The 22826-nt window shown below is 38.6% G+C and overlaps 1 protein-coding gene across 2 annotated transcripts in view; it reads left to right on the forward strand.

Moving 5' to 3' along the window:
* The window catches only part of TSPAN11 (tetraspanin 11), a 169960-nt gene that overhangs the window by 30122 nt on the left and 117012 nt on the right, over window positions 1–22826 (forward strand). For both annotated transcript variants that reach the window (XM_043967781.1, XM_043967780.1), the window contains exon 2: window positions 18202–18296. In XM_043967781.1, the coding sequence (XP_043823716.1) occupies window positions 18210–18296 (87 nt within the window). In that variant the 5' untranslated portion in view covers window positions 18202–18209. The remainder of the gene's footprint in view (window positions 1–18201; window positions 18297–22826) is intronic.

Below are 22826 nucleotides of genomic sequence, written 5' to 3' on the forward strand. Positions count from 1 at the left end.
AAACCAAGATAAGCAACCAATCAATAGATGAGTTAGACATAAGGTATTCCAAAAGTCATAGTGCAGTTTTAAGTAATTAAACCTTTTTAAGCTATTAAAACCTAAAATTGCATTAAGAATTTTGGGACACCCTGGATAAAAGATCATATTATAGACAAATTAGAAGAGAAAAGAAGAAATTACTTGTCAGGTCTATGGATATGATATGAATACTTCATGACCAAACGAGATCACAAATGACAAGATGGACAATTTGGGCTACATAAATTTAACAAGATTTTTACAGCAAAGATGGAATGAGATAAAGTATGGGAGAGATAGAATGGGGTAAAGTATGGGAGAGATGGAAAGTATCTCATAAAAGAAACAAGAAAAAGCTTATGGAGTGGAGAGGAAGAGAGGGGAGGTGCAAGGGAATAAGTGAGCCAGTTTTCAACAGAACTGGCTCAAAGAGGAAATAACATACACACTCAAGTGAGCATAGTAATAAATCTTGCCCTGCAGGAAAGTGGGAGGGGAAGGGGAAGGGGGCAAGGGGAAGGAAGGGAGGAGTGGTGAAGATTGGGAGAGGGGACAGTAAGAATCAAAACACTTTTGAGGTGAAAGAAGATAGAAAATAAGAGTAAATGCCATAGGGAGGGAATAGGATGGTGGGTAATACAGTTAGCAATTAGTAACTGTGAAAAAAAAAAACAGATTTGAAGCAAGTTTGTCTGATAGGCCTCAGTTAGAGAACTGAGTCAAATTTGTTAAAAAGAGAGCCATTCCCCAATTGATATATGATCAAAAGACATGAAGTTTTCAGATGAAATAATCAAAGCTACCTATTACCATATAAAATAAATCTTCTAACTCACTATTGATTGGCGAGATTCAGGTCAAAACAATTCTGGGTAGTACCTCATACCTATTGGATTGGATAATAGGACAACAGAGGAAAATGACAAATGTTGTGGGGGATATGGGGAAAATGAGAAATTAATACACTCTTGATAAAGTTGTAAACTGATTCAAACATTCTGTAGAGCAATTTGGAACTATGGCCAAAGGACTATAAAACCATGCGTACTCTCTGACCTAGCAATAACACCACCAGGTTCGTACCCTAAAAGAGATTTTTTAAAAGTTGAATTCAAGATTGGGGTGATGCCCATCAATTGGGGAATGGCTGAACAAATTGTGGGGTGAGATCAGGATGGAACACTATTGTGCTGTAAGAAATGATGAGCAGGATACTATCAGAAGGACTTATGAAAAATGCAATCCATCTACATAGAAAGAACTGATGGTATCTGAATACAGATTAAAGTATAATATTTTTGTAAGTTCTAATGTGGAAATGTTTTGCATGACTGCGCATGTAGAACTTATATTGAATTGCTTGAGTTCTTAAGGAGGACTGGGGAGGGAGGGAGGGAGGGAATTTGGAACACAAAGTTTTTTTTTTTAAATCCCTCTGAAAATTTGTTTTTACATGTAACTTGGGGAAAATTCTAGATAAATAAAATTTTATTTTAAAAAAGATTTCACAAAAATAAATTCAAGCTTATAAGGGAAATAGTTAACTGGAAAACTATCTTTGTAGTGGATTTTTTCTGATAAACATCTCGTTTCCAGTTATATAAGCAACTGACTCATATTTATAAGAAAAACAGTCATTCCCCAATTAATAAATGGCCAAAGCATATGAACAGACAGTTCTCAATAAAGAAATGCAAGTTATCTATAGCCATATGAAAATAAAATGTCCCGATTCAGTAATAATTAGAGAAATGTAAATTGAAACAACTCTAACGTTCCACTGCACACCAATTAGATAAATTGACCCCAAAAAAGGAAATGACTATTGTTGGATGGGCTTCAGGAAAGCAAGGACATTAATGCACAGTTTGTGGAACTGTGAACTGGACCAGCTGTTCTGAAAAACAATTTGGAACACTGTCCCCAAAAATTACTCAACTGTAAATAACCTTTGGCCAAAGGATACTATTACTAAGCCTCTACCCCAAAGAGAGCAAAGAAAAGAAAGGGACTCATATATACAAAAATGCTTATAGCAGCTCTTTTAATGGTGGCAAAGGACTAAGGCAGTGCCCATCAACTGGGGAATGGATGAACAATTTATCAAAGTATATACATTTAAGGGCATGCTATTGTGCCATAAGAAATGGCCAAAGGAATAGGTCCAGGCAAACCTGTTATGAACTGATGCAGAGTAAAGTGAGCAGAACTAGGTGAACAATTTATAGAGCGACAACACCATAGAAAATAGATTTAGAAAGACTTAACAATTCTGATCAACTCAGTGACCAATGATTCCAGAGGACCAGTGATGACGAATGTTACCCACCTCCTGACATATGCAGAATGAGACATATTTTTGGATGTGGCCAACTGGGGATTTGTTTTGTTTGACTATTCATGTTTGTTACAAGAGTATTCTTATACTTTTTTGCAATGAAGACCTGCATGGGGAAGAAAATAAATGCTTGTTATATTAAAAATTATTTTTAAAAAAGAAATTATAAAATAGCTAATATAAAAAAGGAGAATGTTCCTATACTACAGAGTGAATATTAATAAATTAGGGATCTAACTGTAACATCTGAATTTTGTACCAAATCACTAAAGCTCTTTTGGAATGTGGAAAATGGGGAGGTGATAATGCTAAGTGTGCATTTCATAGAATCAGTGCTATAAAGGCCAGAAACATCATCTAATCCATTCCCCACAAACAAAAGAACTGAAAGTCATATCCATAGTAAGTGGCACATCTAGGATTAGTCTCATCAGTGCCTCCCCAAAGGTCTTCTTTAATATAGCACCCTCCCTGGGGTTTACCTGGTCAGGGTATTGCCTCTCCATGCCTTCTGAAGCCCCTTGGTCAGGGCTGTCTGTGCAGAATAAATATAGAGGCACCCTGACCTTGAAGGCTTTTTTGGTTTGGTTTTGAGATATAAGCACAGTAAAGCAGGATGGGGGCTCAAAAGGAGTCGCTGGCACCATGGAGAAAGGCAGGAGCACAGATGAAAAGGAACAGTCATTGACATCTTGCCTTCCTAGAGCCCTGAAGAAGGGCAGCACCATAAGTCTCAGAGACTGCAGAGTTCTATGGTGCCTCACTAAGGAGTCTCTTGACTTTCTTTGGACTCAGAGGAAGAGTCTCCTTCTGTGTCCATTTCGATGCAAATGAAAAGTGTTTCGTGTTTTGAGAAACTGAGTCTTAGCAGAGGTGCTACATTCCCACAGGGGTCCTAGATAAGAAGAACAATCCAGAAAAGTAAGCAGATCCCAAAATGTATTAGTAGTGAATAACACTCAGTTATAGATTTACTAGAATGTAAGATCCTTGAGGACAGGGACTATTTCGATTTTGTAGCTCCCATGCTTAGTAGAGTGTGATGCATGTAGTAGGCACTTAATAAATAATGATAATAAATAAATGATTAATTTGAACATGAGAAAGCTGAAGCTCAAACTGGTGAAGGAACTTGCTAATTTGTGGCAGTATCCATGCTAGAAACTAGAAGCCAGTGTGGTACAGTGTCAGAAAACATGAATTTGTATCCTAGCTCTTCTACTTACTACCTGTCAAATCTAAATGACTACAAGTCATGTAGCCAACTCATCTTGAAGGAGAAGGGGGGTTGCACTAGATAATCCAAGGTCCTTTCCTGTTCCTAATCTGTGATCCTATGATGATTTTCTCCATTCTGTTATGCTACTCACTCCATCAGCAGCAGCACCAAAACACAGGGGTATTTCCATTTTTATAAGGCTCAAAGCCTTAAGCTAAATAAGTGAAGCTACCACAGCAGGAACTTCAACCAATAGGTAGGGGAGATTTGGACAAGGAAATAGGGCTGGATTGTGTGTCTTTTTTTTCTGTGACTGTGAAAGAAGTAGTTAAGGAAAAGTTATGGAGGGCAGCCCACCTTCCTAAGAATGGAGAATTTGTTTGCTTAGCTAATTATTCTAGTTCTTTCAAGTAAAGGTAATCTTTGCAACATATCTATTGGCATGGTTTCTGCAAGCTAAATGAAAATTGAAGAAGTGTGTGTGGTCTTTGACAGCTGATAAGGTGGAAGAACATTTGACTGATGGGGTTTTTAAAAGGGCCTTTCTTCCTCTAGATTCTGCCTGAAATCATATTTTAAGGATGGCAGCAAAGTCGAGGAGAGGATTTTAGAAAGAAAAAAAATATATACTTTTCTATTTGTCATCATCCCAAACTACATACACCTGCTGTCGGTTTTCTTCTCAGTAGGTCGTGCAGTCCAATTTTGTGCAAAGTTGCATAGTGGTGAATGTCAAAGGGGACAAACGTGGCAAATCATCTAGGAGGCATTTGATTGGGTCCCTCTCAACCATGTTTCTCCTAGTTATAAATAGGGCTGACGTTGGAGTGAGACCTGGACTCCAATCCAAGTGCCTGGCACAAAGAAGGAACCTAATAAAACCCTTTGTTGGCATTTGCTAGCTGTGTAACCCTGTGGACAAATTAAATCATCTCTCTGGACCCTCAGTTTTCTTATCTGTAAAATGGGGATAATAGTACTTATACTATCTAACTCACATAGGGTGTTGTAAGGAAATTGCTTTGTAAATTTTAAAGTACTACGGAAATGGGAATAATTATTCCAAAATTTATATATCATCAAATGACAAGTAAGCACTTTAAGGTTTACAAAGAACTTTCTTCCCAACCCTTTGAGGTAGATAATGTCAGTAACATGATACCACTTTATGAAGATGAGAAAACTGAAGCTCAGAAAAGTAGAATGACTTGACTAAAGTGGGGGAAGGGAAATAAGCATTTATTAAGCACCTTCTGTTTGCCAGGCACTGTTCAATCCTCACAACAAACCTTTGAGGTGGGTGCTATTATTCACCCCATTTTACTATTGAAGAAACTGAGCCAGACAGAAGGTTAAGTGACTTGACAAGGGTCACACAAATAATGTGTCTGAGATAGGATTTGAACTCAGTTTGTCTTGAGTTGCAAGTTCAACATTCTCTATAATGATAGCTAGTGTTTTCTAGTGCTTTAAGGTCTGCAAAGTGCCTTATAAATATTAAAATATTGATCCTCACAAAGTGATTTATAAATATTCAATATTGACCCTCACAAACAACCCTAGGGAGGAAGGTGCTGTTATTTTCCCTGTTTTAAAGATGAGGAAACTGAGGCAAGTTTAAGTGACTTGCCAAAAGTCACACAGCTAGTAAATGTCTGAGGCCACATTTGAACTCATTCCAAGTCCAATGCTTTATCCTCTGTACCACGTAACAATTGCAGATATAGAGTTGGAAGGGTTCTCCGATGTCCTTTGGTCCAACATTCTCATATTACAGATGAGGAAACTGAGACCAATGGAGGTTAAATGACTTGCTCAAGGTCACACAAGCTGTGGGCATCCAAGATGAGATTTGAACCCAGGTCCACTGGAAGAGACATTGTTTTTTGTTTTTGTTTTTGTTTTCCCCCACTGTACAATTCTACTTCCATAAATAGCAGAGCATACAAGCATCAGACATGGGCACCAGCAGAGCTAGAATGAGGGAGGAAGGAGAGGAAATATTCAGAGAAGGCTCTGAGGACATAAAAGTATATTTTTCTGAAATTACCTTCTAGTTCATGTTAATCTTGGAGAAAAGTCCCTTTAAAGCAGGCCTTATTAGAATTACTTGGATGAAGCATTTTTTACAGGTATCAGCCACAGAATGCAGCTTTTGCACATTAGCATAAGCTCAGATCATAAAATTAATGTTATGAAACTTTGCTTTTTTATTTATTACCTTTGGTTCATTTTTCTAGGAAACTTGTCAGAGAGAACTAGAGGCTTGGCTATTTATGGCCCAGAGTTGAATGGATCTGACTAGGAGCAGGAATTCTTAATCTTATTCACATCATGGACCCCTTAGCAATCTAGTGAAAGTTGTGAACCCCTTCTCAGAAAAATGTCTGTAATTGTATAAAATAAAATACATAGGATTATATAAGAAGCCAATTATGCTGAAATATAGTTATGTGGAGATGTATTTGTATAGATCTGTATATACGTATATATATGCGCATATGTATGTGTATAGATAGATGATAGATAGGTAGGTAGACAGATAGGTAGATAGATAGATAGATAGATAGATAGATAGATAGATAGATAGATAGATAGATAGATAGATAGATAGATAGATAGACAGACATAAAATTAAGTTCGTGTAACCCAGGTTAACAACCCTGATTTTAAGAAATGTGAATGCTTGAATACTGTTAAGTCTAGAGCATGTCAGGGGAAAAGTAGTACTCTTGGCTTAATTAACTAATTAGCTCTTATGAACACAAAGAGATCTGTATTGTCATGTCAACCTCAGCAATGATAAGGTCTCTTCCTCCAGGGCTGTAAAGCTGCCTTTTATCTCTCTTTTACATGGAGATTTTCCCATTTGGATTGGGATGCTTTTTGTTCACTGTAGCACTTTAATATTTTTTCCTTAGAAAAATTTAGACTAATTGAGAGGCAAGATGTGGTAGAATGAGGACCAGACTTGGGTTCGGATCCTAGAATGGGGATGTGAAGGCAAGAGAGTGAGGAGGCTTTTTTCTAACCCTTCCACATACTCCTCTAAAAGGAAGATCAGAAAGACCTTGGTGTGTGTGTATGTCCACATACATACACACATACACATATACATATACATATATATGCTAATAGTTAACTCAGCCATGGCAGGAAGCCACCAGATCACAACAGAATTCTCTTCACTTGCTGGCAGTGAGTACTTCAGTCCACAGGCCTCTGCTAATCTTGTTGCTAGCTCTTGTGGCCCTCTCTAGTGGCGAAGTGCTAGAATGATCTGACCAATGTTCTCCAGGGCACTTCTAAGGAAGGCTGTGTTTATTTCTAGCAGTCTTATGCTGAGCTGGGACTAGCTGTTCAAGGGCATTCAATTCTCCATTAGCCTCCTTCTGCCAAGGGTCTGATACAAACAGAAGCTGAGACTGAACACAGTTAATGTTTAGGAAGGAATTTCTGCCTAAAACCAATTACCAGCCAAGATTGCACATCTTTCCACCCTTCTGTCCTCTTCTCATGTTCAGTTTTTGGACAAATCCTATGATTTCTCAGAGTCTCTCTTGCCTTTTCACTCTTTTCCCCCATTGTACCTAAGAGGTGGACATTTACCTTTCCTTTTTGAAAAAAAGAGTTATCACCACCGTGTGTCATTTAGCAAGTTCTTCTGTACCATCTACCATCTTTTTTTTTGTTGTTGTTGGGCTGTGGGGGTTAAGTGACTTTTCCAGCTAGTAAGTGTCAAGTGTCTGAGCCCGAATTTGAACTCAGGTCCTCCTGAATCCAGGACTGGTGCTTTATCCACTGCGCTACCTAGCTGCCCCCACCATCTACCCAATTTCCCAGACCATCCTACCATCTGCCCTACCCCTGGGCATGTGTATCCTGCCTTTGTACTCCCATTTTCTACCACTTGCTCTGGAAATAGTAATCAGATTAACAATAGCATTGCCTTGGGAAAGGTCATATCAACTGACTTCCCTATGGATTAATTCAAGATCCCTGTGATTCCTTTCTATGTGTGTTATCTCCCCCCTACTAAAATGTAAACTCTTTGTTATGTAGAATAAATACTAAATAATGAGGACCATGATGTCGGGCTGATGTCATGACATGCAGTGAATTGGAGGGAGGGAGGGCTGTGCAAAGTCACCAGACTCACTCTCCCCTCCAGAGTCATCTGGAATGACTAGAAATGACCCCGGATGTTTAAAGCAATTGGGGTTAAGTAATTTGCCCAGGGTCACACAGCTAGTAAGTGTCTGTGGTGAAATTTGAACTCAGACCCTCCAAACTTCAGAGCCAGTGCTCTAGCCAATGCACCACCTTGCTCCCCTCCCCACTAATATTACTAAAGCAAAATTCAGACTTCTCTTCCCTCTTCAGATAGATTCGTCTTTTCCTCTTCAAAGCTGCCTTTATTGTTAATTTTATTCTGCTTTTACCTAGCATTAATTTGTCCTGGCTCCACATACTTCTATGGATAACCCTGGTTCCTACTCTCCCCCATACCTCAGAGAAGACCCTTTTAACTGTTCTGTCTCTACCTACCAAATTTAGACCAACCGTTGACCTTTCCCAGGATTGTGCCTGAGCTGGAGTCTTTTTCCACTCCATCAGTGAGATCAGAGATCATACTCTTTATTCCCTGACATTGTTGGGCAGCTCAGCTAGACTCTCTCAAAGCTTCCCATTCTCTGGAGTTACTTCTCAGAGGAAAAATAACCCACCCCTAGCTTGTGACATAGGATGAAAACAACCCCAAGTTTATGACTTCATCACCAAGGCATTTGTGATCGTCAGCTGCAAACCCACCACAAGGGACCCAGCCAAATTTATCGAATGCCAATGCTCCCAGATTAACATGCCCTGTACAGCTGTAGTCTGTCCATGAAGTCCCTTATTACTACTAATAATAATTAAGACTTGCAAGCCCTTCCATACGTTATCTCCATATTACATATAATGTTTTCCATATATTATCTCATTTGATCCTCACAACAATCCTAGGAGATAATATCACCATTTTGCAGATGAAGAAAGTGAGATAGACAATCTAAGTGACTTACCCAGGGTCATAAAGCTACTTAGTGTCTGCGAGGATTTGAAGTCTGGTCTTCCTTAATCCAAGCTCAACATTCTATCTACTATACCATCTAGCTGCCTATTCTTCTGATTGATCCCTGGTCCTAAGGAATTGTCCCCATCTGATCTCATTATTAAACAGACAGAGGGACAACAGCTTCAGTGAACTGTGCAAAACCTGTCTAAGATGTGGTTTTATATACAGAGCATGAGTTGTTTTCATCTGTTTTCACAGATCATAATGAGTTGGTTTCAGTGATTCTGGAATAGATTTAGAGTTAGCCTGCTTCTCTTTAGGGATGCTTGCTAGGCTGTGCTTGATTGGCCCAGACTGTATTTTATCACAGAAGCTGGGGGTGATCTCGCTAATGTGTTATGTTATACCCAGGTCTTTTGTCATGACACACAGGCTGATGTGTGCTAGGTGTATACTTGGTAGTGCTTCAGAAGATATAATCATCAGCACCTGGATTGATCTAGCTTTCTATAGTAATTGATCTAAATAGTACAATATTTGACCACTTCATAATGATCAAATGCCTCAGGCCACGCCATTGACTATATCAGAGGGTATTCAGTAGGCTCATTCATGTTGGTTTTTCCAAAGGCTTCAGTATACTTTACTGCTCACCAGAGATACTCAGTCTACTCACTCTTAGACTACTTCCTGTTTCCATAGTCCCAAGCTATCCTAGACCCCTGAGGTTGTACTAGCCTCGGGTTCTATATAGATGTAGGAGTATGGTCAGTTATATATACCTAAATTACTAAAATAAGAAAATTTCTCATCTCTAAACACCCACCCCACATTTGAAGAACCTGCTTATTCTGTCTGCTTGATCCCATTCATAAGATTTAGTTGATTTAATTTTAATAATCAGATGATTTGTTGAAACGTGGTAAGTAAATGAAACATAGCATAGTGCATGTGGAGGGGGGGAAGGGATTATAAGGAAACTTTCAAATAGAAAAACTAGAAAGACACTGTTTCACCCAAGAAGATAGTCCCTGACCTTAGGCAGATTACAGTCTGATTAGGGAGAGAAAGCATGAACAGAAAACTAAGAGTACAAGATACTACATTATGATAAGTGCCCAAATCAATGGTACAGACAGTAAGTGCTATAGGAACTCAATGGAATAAAAGATTACTGTGTGCCCAGTTGATAAGGGAAGATTTCATGAAAGAGACAAGCCTTGGAGAATGGTGAGGATTTAGATGGAGGGAACAGGAGGACATTCCTGGCAGAGGGCAAAACAATCAGAAACGGGAAAACAAAGAGCATTTTCTGGAGGCATTCTTTTCATTGAACAGTGTCCAGAGCAAAGTTCATTTTGATATTCAGTCTCCATTACCCATACAGCATTTGTTCATGACAAGTGATGAATACCAGGTTGACATCTCAGTTTCCCTTTCCCCTGCCCCATCTAGAACATTTTTATGCTGCTTCCTTGTGCCAACAATATTTACTCAAGGAATCCAAATTAATTTTAATGTAAGGTAGAATACAATTAAGGAGCGATACATTTCCAGGAAAAATAAGAATAAAGCCTTTCCCAAACCCAAAAGAAATTATTTGGGGGGGGGGATGTCTTCCCTCTAATAACATGAATGGCCAATAGATAACTACATTAATAAAAAGAGTTTGCAACTACCCCTGCAACAGTAGCAAATAATAGTGCAGCTTGTGTGTTATCTCCCTCTGAGTCTTTGTCCTTGATGCCAGTTAGAAGAGAATGTTAAGGGAGGAGAAAGAAGTTAAGGGAAAATGGAGTGTGGGGTATAGGCACAGGAAAGCTAGGGCATTGGGTGGAATCCCAAGGCTACCAAAAAGATAAGCCTAGAGGAAAAATGGGAGTAGGGCTGTAACCAAGGAGCAGCAGAGTGATGGATTTACTCAGTGTTAGCTTCATGGAGGATATGGAGGGTCTTATCCATGATGCTGGGTGCTGCTATCTGAGCCCATATGGATACTGTATTTATGAAGTTATCATTGGGCAAGGAGGATACTTTCTCAGCTGGTTTTAGGGATGAAAGCAAAAATTAAGGGAAGATTGTCACTCATGAGATAAATACCAAAGAATTGGCCTTGACGGTTCTCTCAAGATCTTACGGAGAGGCTTGTGATTATCCCTCCTTCTCAATTTGGTATTCTCTGTGTAAAATTGCTAACTCATATTCCACAGGGAAAGGGAGATAAACCTACCATACACGTAGCTTCTAACAAGGCAATAAAGACCTTACTTATTAAAATATATGTGTGTGTATATGCATAAATGTGAACATCCATGTATATTCTATCACAGTCAACATTTATCCATTTAAACCCCTAGAGTAAGGAAGTTTAACTTGCAGCTACAAAATTCTAAAAACTAAAACCTTCTTCATATGATAAGAAAAGATCATAGATCTAGAAACCAGACATTATGGAAACCATTGCAGATGTCAAAGGTTTGTTGACCTTTTTTTGTTGACATAGTTGTTAAGGCCAGGTGGTCTACTATCTTACAGGAATAATTATAGTTGGCAATTCCCTGCTCATCCATGCGGTGGAAGCAGCTATGCCCCTGATCCCAGACTGCGGGGCCCAGAGTAGAGCACAGTACTCTGGGTAATCTCCAGTGGGGAGAGGGATGGGACATTTAGTAGCCATGCTTCAGAAAGAAATGATCTCTAGCTCTACTTTGTCTCTTGCCTCTGATTGCCCCAGGCCAATGACTTCCTCCTATGTTGTTCCTCCCACAAAAGACAATGATTCCTTTACTGAGGAACATGAAATTGAGTTCACAGAATTCATCTCTTTCTACCTTCCCTTTCTGCTAATTCTTTAAGATCCATTTTGTTCTTGATGACCCCCTCTCTATTATTTCTTTTAATCCTCAATTCAATTTTCTTTAAAACAAAACAAAAGTCTTTAAGCATGGCTTTTGTCTTCACTCTTTGCTCTTTTCCTTTCCACGCCACAAACTGCTGTATCCCCATCAACCCTCTTGAGGTTGCAAGGCCAGGCATTCTTAGCCTCCTCCATTTGAGATGCTGGAGTCTGGGTGGCTCCTTGTCCAGAATGAAATCCATGAGTAGAGAATTGGCTACAGCTTCGTTTCTAGTTCTTTTCCCCCAGGCATGAAGACCCTTAGGGATTTCCTTCTAGCCAGCTGTGTGCCTCCACCTCCCATTGCATTGCCTTTCTGCTTTTTGCCTTTCCCTTTCTGGTACCTTTCAACATCTGCCAAGTCTGATAACTGGCTGACCATATCATTTCTGTCCATGGGCCTTTCAGAATTCCCTTTTGTTGTAATTTCATTTATTACCATCATTTGCTGTTTCTGTAATTTTTTTCTTTGACACATTTAGCACATTTCATCCCCATCTGAGGTTTTTTTTTTTTGCTCTTATTTTCTTTATTGATTCTAAGTTTTATTGTGATACTATCCATGAAGGGTATGTTTGTTATTGCCCCATTTATTTACAAGCTCTTTATATAGAATACATTTAGGAATCTTAGAGATAATGAAGTTGAAAGTTCTTTCATTTTACAGATGAAGAAACTGAGGCCCAGATTAAGTGGCCTGCCCAAGGTAAATGTGTGATGTGGCATTAAAACTCTGGGTTGCCTGACTCTAAATCCAGCATTAAGCAAAATATTTTAAGTTGCTGAGTGATACTAAGTAGCTATACTCCTTAAGATTCCCATTCCACACAGTGGGCCAAAAGTCACGATGTTTTGATAACTTTTTGAAAATTATTTTTCAATTTACAAGATTTCATTTTTCACACATAATGGAAATTCATTTCCTTTATATGCCATATATAATGTTCTGGCATTGTAAATTAAAAACAAAAAATAAAGGAGTTATTAAACATTGAAATCCCTTCATGACTTTTGGCCCACCCTGGACAGTTGCCAAATGTGTATTATATCTAGTTCTTCAAACATTTTGTTCAAATCCTTAATTTCTTTCATATTTATCCTGCTATATCTAGGTCAGAAATGTTGAAGTCATGTTAAAACAAACTGACATCATCTATAATTATTTTCTTTACTAATTAGGTCTTTGGCTATTCAGTTAGCTTTTCATTTAAGTACTCAGATGCTGTACTATGATAGATGATAGAGAGAAAGAGATAATAGAGAAATAGAGAGAGATAGATAGAGATAGATGAATAGATAAATGAGATAGATAGATAGATGATAGATGGATGGTGATAAATAGATAAGGTATTAGGTAATTATCTAGATAGAAAGAGAAATGGAGAGAGAGAGATAGCTAGAGATCATTGTTCTATTCATTAAGTATGGTACCTTTTATGATAATTGACATTTATCTAACAATTAAAAATGTGTAAAGCACCTTAAATAAAATATTTCATTTAAGCCTTGTAACAATTGTTAAATGAATATTACAGCTGTTACTATTTCTATTTTACATATAAAGAAACTGATACTCAGAGGCATTAAGTGATTTGACTGTGGTTACAGTTATAAGGGAATTCAGGTGGGAGTCAAATCCATGTCTTTCTGACTGCAAGTCCAGCACTCTATCTACTAAATCACACGGCTGCTAATAATGTATTTTTTCTGCTTAACTCTCTAGATAGTTTCTATTTTTACTGTCACCTTGTCTGTAATCATGATTGGCAATTCCTTTTTTTATTCAAGTGAAGCATAATAAATTCTTCCATAATTCTTCATCTTAACTATTTATGAATCCTTTAAATGTGACACTTGCATAAAGCAACCTATTGGTGTTTTCTCTAATCCACTGTTTTATTGGCATCTTAATACTTCAAATCACTCACTGTTAGGATTGCTTATTTTTTTCTTCTATTAAATCTTATCATAAGTGTTTATAAACAAAAATCAAAATCAGTATGAGGTGTTTGTAGTTTGTTCTGTCAGGAATAATCATATCTCAGGCTCTTTTTATTTTTCTTCCCTTACAGCCAAGACCCAAATCCCTGAATGTGCCCCCATTCTTAGATAACTGGTGATTTTATGCTGGGCATAATTTTGCATTAGGCAGTCCTTTTCCCATTTCATTTCTTCTTCTGCTTGTCTCTACTCTATCAATTTTGGGGGGCGAGGAGCAATGAGGGTTAAGTGACTTGCCCAGGGTCAAGTGTCAAGTGTCAAGTGTCAAGTGTCTGAGGTCAGATTTGAACTCAGGTCCTCCTGAATCCAAGGCTGGTGCTTTATCCACTGTGTCACCTAGCTGACCCCTATCGATTCTTTTTAATTCTCAAACTCTCACCTTATCTTACTTTGTTCCCTCAATGACCATGTAAGAAAAGGTGAGATTTCCAAAGGACAATAGTCTTATCTCTACTTAATAGTAGCTATATATTGCTCCCTTCCCTGCCTCCATGTCTTCACAGTGCTAACCATGCTCATTTACATATGTGTACTTTCAGACCTTCCAAATGGAGGAAAAGTATGGAGCTCCCAGTAAGGAATTTACTCTTCAAATGGTGATTGACACCTTCTATGTACCTCATAGTTTTAAAGAGTTGTTTAGAATATTGATAGGTTAAGTGACTTGCCCAGGTTCATACAACTGGTTGGTATCAGAGATAGGACTTAAAAAGAATATTCTTGGCTCTAAGATCAGATCCACTATACCATGCTACATGGAAGTGATGAGGGAAATGGGGGGGGGGGGAGATGAGAGAGCCAGAGACACACACACACACAGATTTAGAAGTCCTATATTATCTTATCTTTGGAAAGTCTACAAATACATCTCTCCAAATGATACAAAGACTGATGCATGTGAAATACAAGGCAGACCTTTGCTCAATTTAGGAACAACTAATTATAGGACAGCATGAGTTCAGGGTTTAGGGAAACAGTGGTTGAGAACAACCATGAAAATTTAACGGTGGCACTGGTCAGAAGCAAGGGAATATAAAGGCACAGAGAGAGGGGGAAATAGGTAATAGGAGTTCACCACAAATTCTGAATTTGAATGAAAATAGGACCTTAAAGGTGTCTTGGGGTTGGATATTTCTGAATAGACTTAAGCACACTGGAAGGCAATGGTTTTCAAGGAGTTGCTCACAACCTATTAATTATCCGGGACAAAGCCAACCATTTTATCTTTTTAAACAATCCATCATCCCTAATGTCAACATTTCCACCATCACAGCAGTCCTATAATCACCTCAATGAACATTTATTAAGTGCTTATCTATGAGCAAGGAACTGTGTATACCTTTCCTAGGATGTAGGCATACAAAAACAAAATAATCCTTGGATTCAAGAAGCTTTTATTCTATAGTGCTGGGAGGGAGGGACAGAATACAATATGTATAGAAATAAATGCAAAATAATTTGAGAAAGAAGGGAGCACTAAAAAAAGTATAGAGAATCAGAAAAGGTTTCAAATACAGAGTGACATCTGAGCCAAACCTTTAAGGAAGCTAGGAATTTTAAATAGTATATATTAGAAGAGACTGCTTTCTAGGCATGGGGTGAAGACACAAAGATGGGAGATGGAAATTCAAGTTCAGAAAAGAGCTGGTATGCCAGTTTGATTGGAACATATGGTGCATCAAGCCAAGTAATGTTAAATAAGTCTGAAAAGGAAAGTATGGGCCAGATGACAAATGGGGTTTAAATGCCAACAAGGTTTGTAGTTTTTCCTAGAGGCAACAAGGGGGCCACTGAAGGCTTTTAAATTGAGGGGGTGATATAGTCAGATCTGTGCATTAGGAATATCAAGTTGTCAGCTACACGAAGGATAGGTTGGGGAAGGGAAAGACTGAAAACAGAAGCATTAGGTGGGAGATTATTGCAATAGTCCAAGTAAGTGGGGATAGCTAGGTGACACAGTGGATAAAACACTGGCCCTGGATTCAGGAGGACATGAGTTCAAATCTGGCCTCAGACACTTGACACTTACTAGCTGTGTGACCCTGGGCAAGTCACTTAACCCCCATTACCCTGCAAAAAAAATAGTCCAAGTAAGTGGTAAAGATGGTCTGAATTCCATCAGAGGCAGAATAGATGAAGACAAGGGAATGACTGAGAAAGGTGTAATAGAGGTAGACATTACAAACTTGGCTATTGTTTTGACATAGTTTTGAGGGAAAAGAAATAATTGTAGATGACTTTGAGATTAAAAAAACCTGTTTTAGTGTATGAATTAATGGTAACAAAAGTAGATTATTTTGGAGGAACAGACAGGGAGAGGGGTAATAAGCTAATGAGTTCCATTTGAGGTATGTTGAGTTCATTATTCTGATGGAATATCCACATGCAGAGGTCCATCAGGCAGTTGACAATGCAGGATGAGATGAAGGGTAATTTGGGGGAGTCAGCATAGAGTTGATAATCTAACCAATGAGAGTGTAGAGGAAAGAGAGCCCAGATAAAGCCTTGAGAAATTAGTGCGCTTAATGTGAGGGAAATAGATGATGATCCAACACAGGATATGGAAAAAGAAGGGTCAGACTGGAAGGGAAAGAATCAGGAGAGAACAGCTTTCAGTCAAGTGATGACATTGGAAACCATATTGGAAGTGATTAAAAAGTGAGCAAAATAGGAGAAATTTGAGGCAACAAGTGCAGAAAACTTGTAGACTTTGAACAGGAAAAGAGATACAGAATGGTAGGTCAAAAGGATTGCAAGGTTAAGGGAAGGATTCCTTTTGTCTTTATGTGTAATGAAGACCTGGGAATATTTGTGGACAAGGAGAAAGAATTACATCATTAAGAAGAGCCTGAAGATGAGAAAGAAGCTATTTTTGAATGGGCGTGGTCACAGAGAAATTAAGTTAAAGGCCCAAGGTGAGAGGTCAGCTTTGACAAATAGAAGGGCCACTTCTTATTCCAACACTAGATCAAAGAAGGAGAAAATAGAGAGGAAATGTAGAATCATTGTTGAGATGTGGAACAAAGGGAAGGAGTTAACTCACAGCAAATGACATCTTTTCTTATTGTAACACCCACTCTATGCTACTTCGCCTAACTTGCACTAACAGGTGGCTGCTTCCTCAGGTTCTAGAGGGTAACCCTGTGGAGAGCCACTTCTATAACTACAACTAACAAGCCTCAACCAGTGTGCTTCCCTTTAGCAGTCATACCATTGGAGTTGTGAACTGATCCAACCATTCTGGAGAGTAACTTGGAACTATGCCCAAAGGGCTATGGGGCTGTTCATACCCTTTGACCCAGCAATACCACTAGTAGGTCTGTATCCCAAAGAGATCATAAAAAAGGGGAAAGGACTCACATGTACAAAAACATTTATAGCAGCTCTCTTTGTGGTGGCAAAGAATTGTAAATCGAGGGGATGCCCTTCAATTGGGGAATGACTGAACAAGTTGTGGTATGTGAATGTAATGGAATACTATTGTGCTGTAAGAAATCATGAGAAAGTAAATTTCAGAAAAACCTGGAAAGACTTAAGTGGACTGATGCTGAGTGAAGTGAGCAGAACCAGGAGAACATTGTACACAGTAACAGCCACATTGTGTGATGATCAGCTGTGACAGACTCAGCTCTTCTCAGCAATACAATGATCCAAGACAATTCCAAAGGACTCATGATGGAAAATGCTGTCCACATCCAGAAAAAAAGAACTGTGGAATCTGAATGCAGATTCAACCATACTGTTTCTACCTTTTTTTTGGTTTGTTTTTTTTCCTTTTTTGAGGTTTTTCCTTTTTGTTCTGATTCTTCTTTCACATGACTAATGCCAAAATCTGTTTAATGTGACTATATATATATATATATATATATATATATATATATATATATATATATATAACCTATATCAGATTGTTTTCTGTCAGGGAGGGAAGAGAGAAAGGAGGGAGGGAGAAAAATTTGGAACCCAAAATCTTATAAAAACAAATGTCAAAAACTATCTTTAGATATAACTGGAAAATAATGACATACTTTTATGATTTAAAAAAACAGTCATACCATTAAACACAATTAGTTCTTAGAAAAAGAATCTGTTTATCTGGCATGGCAGAAATCATAGTTACAGAACATCTCCTACCTGCCATAAAGCTGGGATGCATTGTGCCACAAATACACACAGCATCCATGGGAAGAGGGGACTCAAACAAGCAAGACACGTATATATTACAGACATATGGTAAAGGCAATTCAACTCCTGCTACTTCAAAGCCTGACATTCCTTTTTCTCTTCATGGTCCTTATGCAGCTCCCCTTGGATGTAGGCATCTCTGCTGGGTGGGTTGCTTATCTGGGTTTCCCGGGGTCTTCTCTCCATTGCTTGAATCTCAATTGCCGGAACTAGCTCCTTGAAACCACTTCCTCCCTAGTGTGGAAGGGGGTGGGTGGGTGGGACTTATCTGGCACTTTAAACTCCTTGAAAGAAAGTTAGCTTGAGGATTATCTTGTGGAATCACAGACAGACAGACAGACAGAAACAGAGACAGAGACAGAGACAGAGACAGAGACAGAGTCAGAGAGAGAGAGAGAGAGAGAGCCAAGAAGAACATGCTACAGGTGAGCAAGCTCTCTGTGGTTGGATTCTCCAATGTTTGTATCTGTGTCTTCCTGTAGGAACCACCATGAACCATTTCAACAAAGCTGAACAAGACGACTGGCTAACAGTCTATCTGAAGTATCTCCTCTTTGTGTTTAACTTCTTCTTCTGGGTAAGTGAATGCTACCGTCAGATCCTCTCCACTTCTTTCCCTGACCTTCAGATGTTCCAATTCATCATCATGTTGTTGAATCACCACCCAGATTGTTTCTCTCAAAAAACACTCATGGGTAAATTTTACTTCTTTGAAAAAGTATCCATGGTTGCTTCAGTAGTCCAAGAAAATAATTTGCTTCCAAGGTTGAGAGAGACTGTCTACAGGATTGCATCAGTATGGGAAATTCACCAGAATGGTGGGTTTATACTCCCTCCCATCTTCCCTAAAAGAAGGGATTCACAAGATCTGTGTGAATAATGTGATGCATTGGCACCATGACTCAGTTTTCAGTGAAGGTCCATTTCTTTTTCCTGATTCATATTCTAACCCAGAATCAGATAGACGTGGAAGGAAATGAAGGCCTGGTGCTTTGGATGGCTTGAGCCTGGAGTAGTTTTCCCAATTTAGTAGCTAGTCTCAGGAAAACCCAGAGGTTCTAAAGATACCTTGCACCTATGTCCACATGCACCAAGTAAAAAACTGAAATAATTATCTCAGTAAACAATTAATGAATATAGCAATTGTCCAAAATGACTATTTTCTTACAATAAAACCACACACATTTGGCCTACCCTGATTTTGGATTGATGATAATTGAGGCAGAATTCATAAAATCATAGTATCTCAGATTTGGAAAAGACTTCAGAGGCAATCTGCTTTAACCCATGAGGGAAACGAGGTTCACAACTGATGTTTTCTGACTCCCAGCCCCCTATCCTTTCTAATATATTACACAGAGTAAAGCATCATGATGATTTCTTATTCTGATAGCTTTGCTTGCACATAAAATCAGTCTAAATTTGGTAACTTATTTTTAAAACCAAAGACTTGGGAAATTAAATAATTCTTCAATGTACCTTACACTTCTGTGGTCTCTAGATAATTTTTGTATGCTAGGTGACTTTATGTTTATCATGTGCTGTGATGCTTCTATCTAAAAAGGAGTTGAGGTTTCAGGACAAGTTTTGTGATTATTTTTAATTCCTCCCAGGAGTAATTAATTCCAAAATAAAATGGACTGTCTGTAGAGGTTGTGATTTTTCCATTGCCAGAAGTCTTCAAGTAGAAGCTGGATGATGAGTTGTGAATGCTGTAGAAAGGATGCATGCTTCATACGTGGTTTGCAATAAATGATTTCTGAGGTCCCTTTTATCACTAAGGCTTGATGCTCCTCTCAGAGCCTTATCTGGGAATACTTTCAGCTGGGTTGGAAATAAGATTGGAGAGGACAGTACTGTTGGCAGAGGGGATGGGGAGGAGGCAATGGTGGCAATAGAGAAGGCTGCCCAACCACAGGTGCAGTTGCACCAAAAAAGAGATTATCTGGCTCCCTGAGTAATGCACCACTGCCGCCTAGGGGCTGGAAATATATAGCAAGGAGTGGGGTACCAGAGTGATAGACTCTTTGGGATTGGGTTAAACAAAAGGAATGGGGTCTTAGTGTAGGGCAGAGGTGCTCTACACCTCTCAAATAGAAACCAGACCACTAAACCACACTTAAGGATCCCTGGATATTGACTTAGAAAAGGACATATTAACATTATCTATGTTCTGTTGGGGTTTTAAAATTTTTATTTTGTAAAATATGTCCTGATTTACATTTTAATCTGATGTGGGAGCACTGGGAAATGTTATGGGATGCAGCAGCATGTTTAGGATACAAGTTGGCAGAAGACAAAAAAATAGAGACAAGTCTCTACAAGGCATGGATCACAGGAATGGCAATCTCCAGACCACCACAAGGAAAAAGTATGCCTCCAGATGCCAGTAGCTTGGGGCATTTCCCCAGTAGTCCCACTCTAGTTATGGCTCTGAATTAAAACACCTCATATTATAAAGGGCTTTCATGGAAGAATTTATTCCTACAGGCAGTAGTGAGAGATGAACTTCATTGAGGCAACAGTGAAAATAAGAGGAAGAATTCTTTTATCATTCTAACACACTAGATAAGAGAACCAGGATCCAAATGACCCTAAAAAGCCAAAGCAATTTCCTGGACCTAATACAATGACATTTATTAGGAACAAATATAAACTCTTACCCTTGGGGTCAAAAATTCAACTTCACAAATAGAAGGCACCTAGGTGATTCAGTGGATTAGAGTGCTGGACTCGGCAGGAAGCCCTCAGTTCAAATGTTACCTCAGATACTTACTAGCTATGAACTGGGGCAAGTACTTAACCTCCATTAACCTCAGTTTCCTCACCTGTAAAATGAGAGATAAGAATTGTTGCCACAGTCAAATAAGATACCCTGTATAGTGCTTCGCAAACTTTCAAATGTTATATAAATCCTATTATTATAAGACAGAAGAGGGCAGATTATATAATGGTTCATCTGAAAAGGATTTGTAGGCTTTAAAGGATTATAAATTCAATAGTATAACATGAAAATTAAAAGAGACAATCATCTTGGACTGAATTGAGAGACGATGTCTAGAATGAGATAGTTAATCATTTCAACATACTCTGCCCATATTGATGAACATTCAATTCTAGGTCCTACAGCTTAAGGACATTACTAAGCACTTTGTTCAGATTTCTCTTTTCTCCACCTTATATAATATTTATTTGTGAATATATTTCTACTTACATTGAACTATAAGCTCCTTGAGGGCAGGGACCTTGTCATATGTATCTTTGTATCCAAAGCACTTTGCAGATATTAAGTTTTTTAAAAATGCTTTCGAATGATTTCCATCCATTGAGGAGGGGAGAGGAAAGAATTGGGAATCCATAACATGGAGAGCTAAGGGGAAAGGGAAGGGAAGGGAAAGGGAGGGGAAGGAGGGAAGGGGAGGGGAGGAGAGGGGAGGAGAGCAGAGGAGAGGAGAGCAGAGGAAAGGAAAGGAATCCTTTCTAATATTCAGAGCTATGAAGCACAACCACATCCTGTTTCTGAGAGCCAGCTGGGAACTTAATTACCAATTATTACATTGTCTCTATGGGAAACTGTGGTCTGAATGCCAAATAAAAAATTTACAAAATGTTTTTTTGGAACTGAACCCATTCATAAGTTAGGGACTGCCTGCAATTTTTCCTGTAGATGGGAACACAAAGTAATTACTTACTTCTACATTGTGGTGTCAAAAAAAAAATCAGACTGAGTAAATCGGATAAAACCAAAAGATGTTACTTATTTAAAATCAAGGGAAACGTAGTCAATTTTCTCCTAACACTGTTCCAATTCAATGTGGCACAGCTCTACGTTTTTATAGGTTTAAAATGAATTAAGCAGTAGTGGGAAAGCTTGAAGGCTGTTATAACATTTTGTGGTTGCTATGTTTAAATTCTCAGACTGCAATATCTATGTTTGACATTCTGAAACATTTTGCTTCATAAGTGTCCTTGTAATTTCCTACAAATGTGTTGTCATAGCAATTCTCATTGTTAAAGTTACTCCAAGATGGAGTCATTCTTGGTCTTCCCCTATGCTGAACTGTAAGATAGCCCCATTAGCAGATTTTATGTTCTTAAACACCAACTCTAGGTGCTAATAGATACTTCTTTGCTGATTTTACTTGGTAGAAACTCTAGTTGGCTAAATCTTTGCTTGTTTACCTTTTCTCTACCTTAAGACTCTAGCCACTTTCTCAGCCAATCTCTTAACAGCTTATCCTCAGCTGCTATTTAGAATACAGCTGTTAATTTCTCACTTAGACACCTCTGCTACTAAATGATCTAAGTGTCATCCATCAGGTTCAATTGTCTGGAGCTTTATGCAGCCATATCACCCTTTCTCTCTCTCAAATGATTATTTTTAAAAGGAGGAATAGGGGTATACATATCAACACTGAGTGTCCTTCAATGTTACTAATTCCCTCACTCAGGGCTATGGCTCCCCTGCTTAAAGGGACCAGATTCATTCATTTTTAAAGTTCCCTTTACTGTTTTAGTTTCTCCCCACCTCCCAAATCAGAACCTATTGCTGGAGTCAGGAAGACCTGAGTTCAAATTTGACCTTAGACACTTACTAGCTATGTGACCCTGGGCAAATCACTTAAACTCTGTTTGCCTTTATCCACTAGAGAAAGAAATGGCAAACCACTACAATATCTTTGCCAAGGAAACCCCATGGACAGTATGGTCTATGGGCCCACAAAGAGTTGAACATGACTCAACAACAACAACAACAAACAACCACTCCTAGAAATTGATGAACAACCTAGTTGTGCTCCAATGAGTTCAGAATATCGTAAAACTATTAACTCCCCTATTTTGAACACCATGCTTCTATTAATTTAGCTGGGACAGCTAAGTAGTACTGGGCCTGCAGGCAAGAAGACTTGAATTCAAATCCAATCTCAGACACTAACTAGCTATGTGACCCCAGGCAAGCCACTTAATCCCTCTTTATCTCAGTTTCCTCATCTGTATAATGAGGATAATAATAACATCTTCCTCCCAGGGCTGTAGGGAAAATCAAATGAGATAATCATTGTAAAGCATAAATGTTGCTGTTGTTGAGTTGTTTCAGTTCTGTTTG

The sequence above is a fragment of the Dromiciops gliroides genome, chromosome 5, assembly GCF_019393635.1.
Source record: "Dromiciops gliroides isolate mDroGli1 chromosome 5, mDroGli1.pri, whole genome shotgun sequence".
NCBI classification, from domain to species: Eukaryota; Metazoa; Chordata; class Mammalia; order Microbiotheria; family Microbiotheriidae; genus Dromiciops; species Dromiciops gliroides.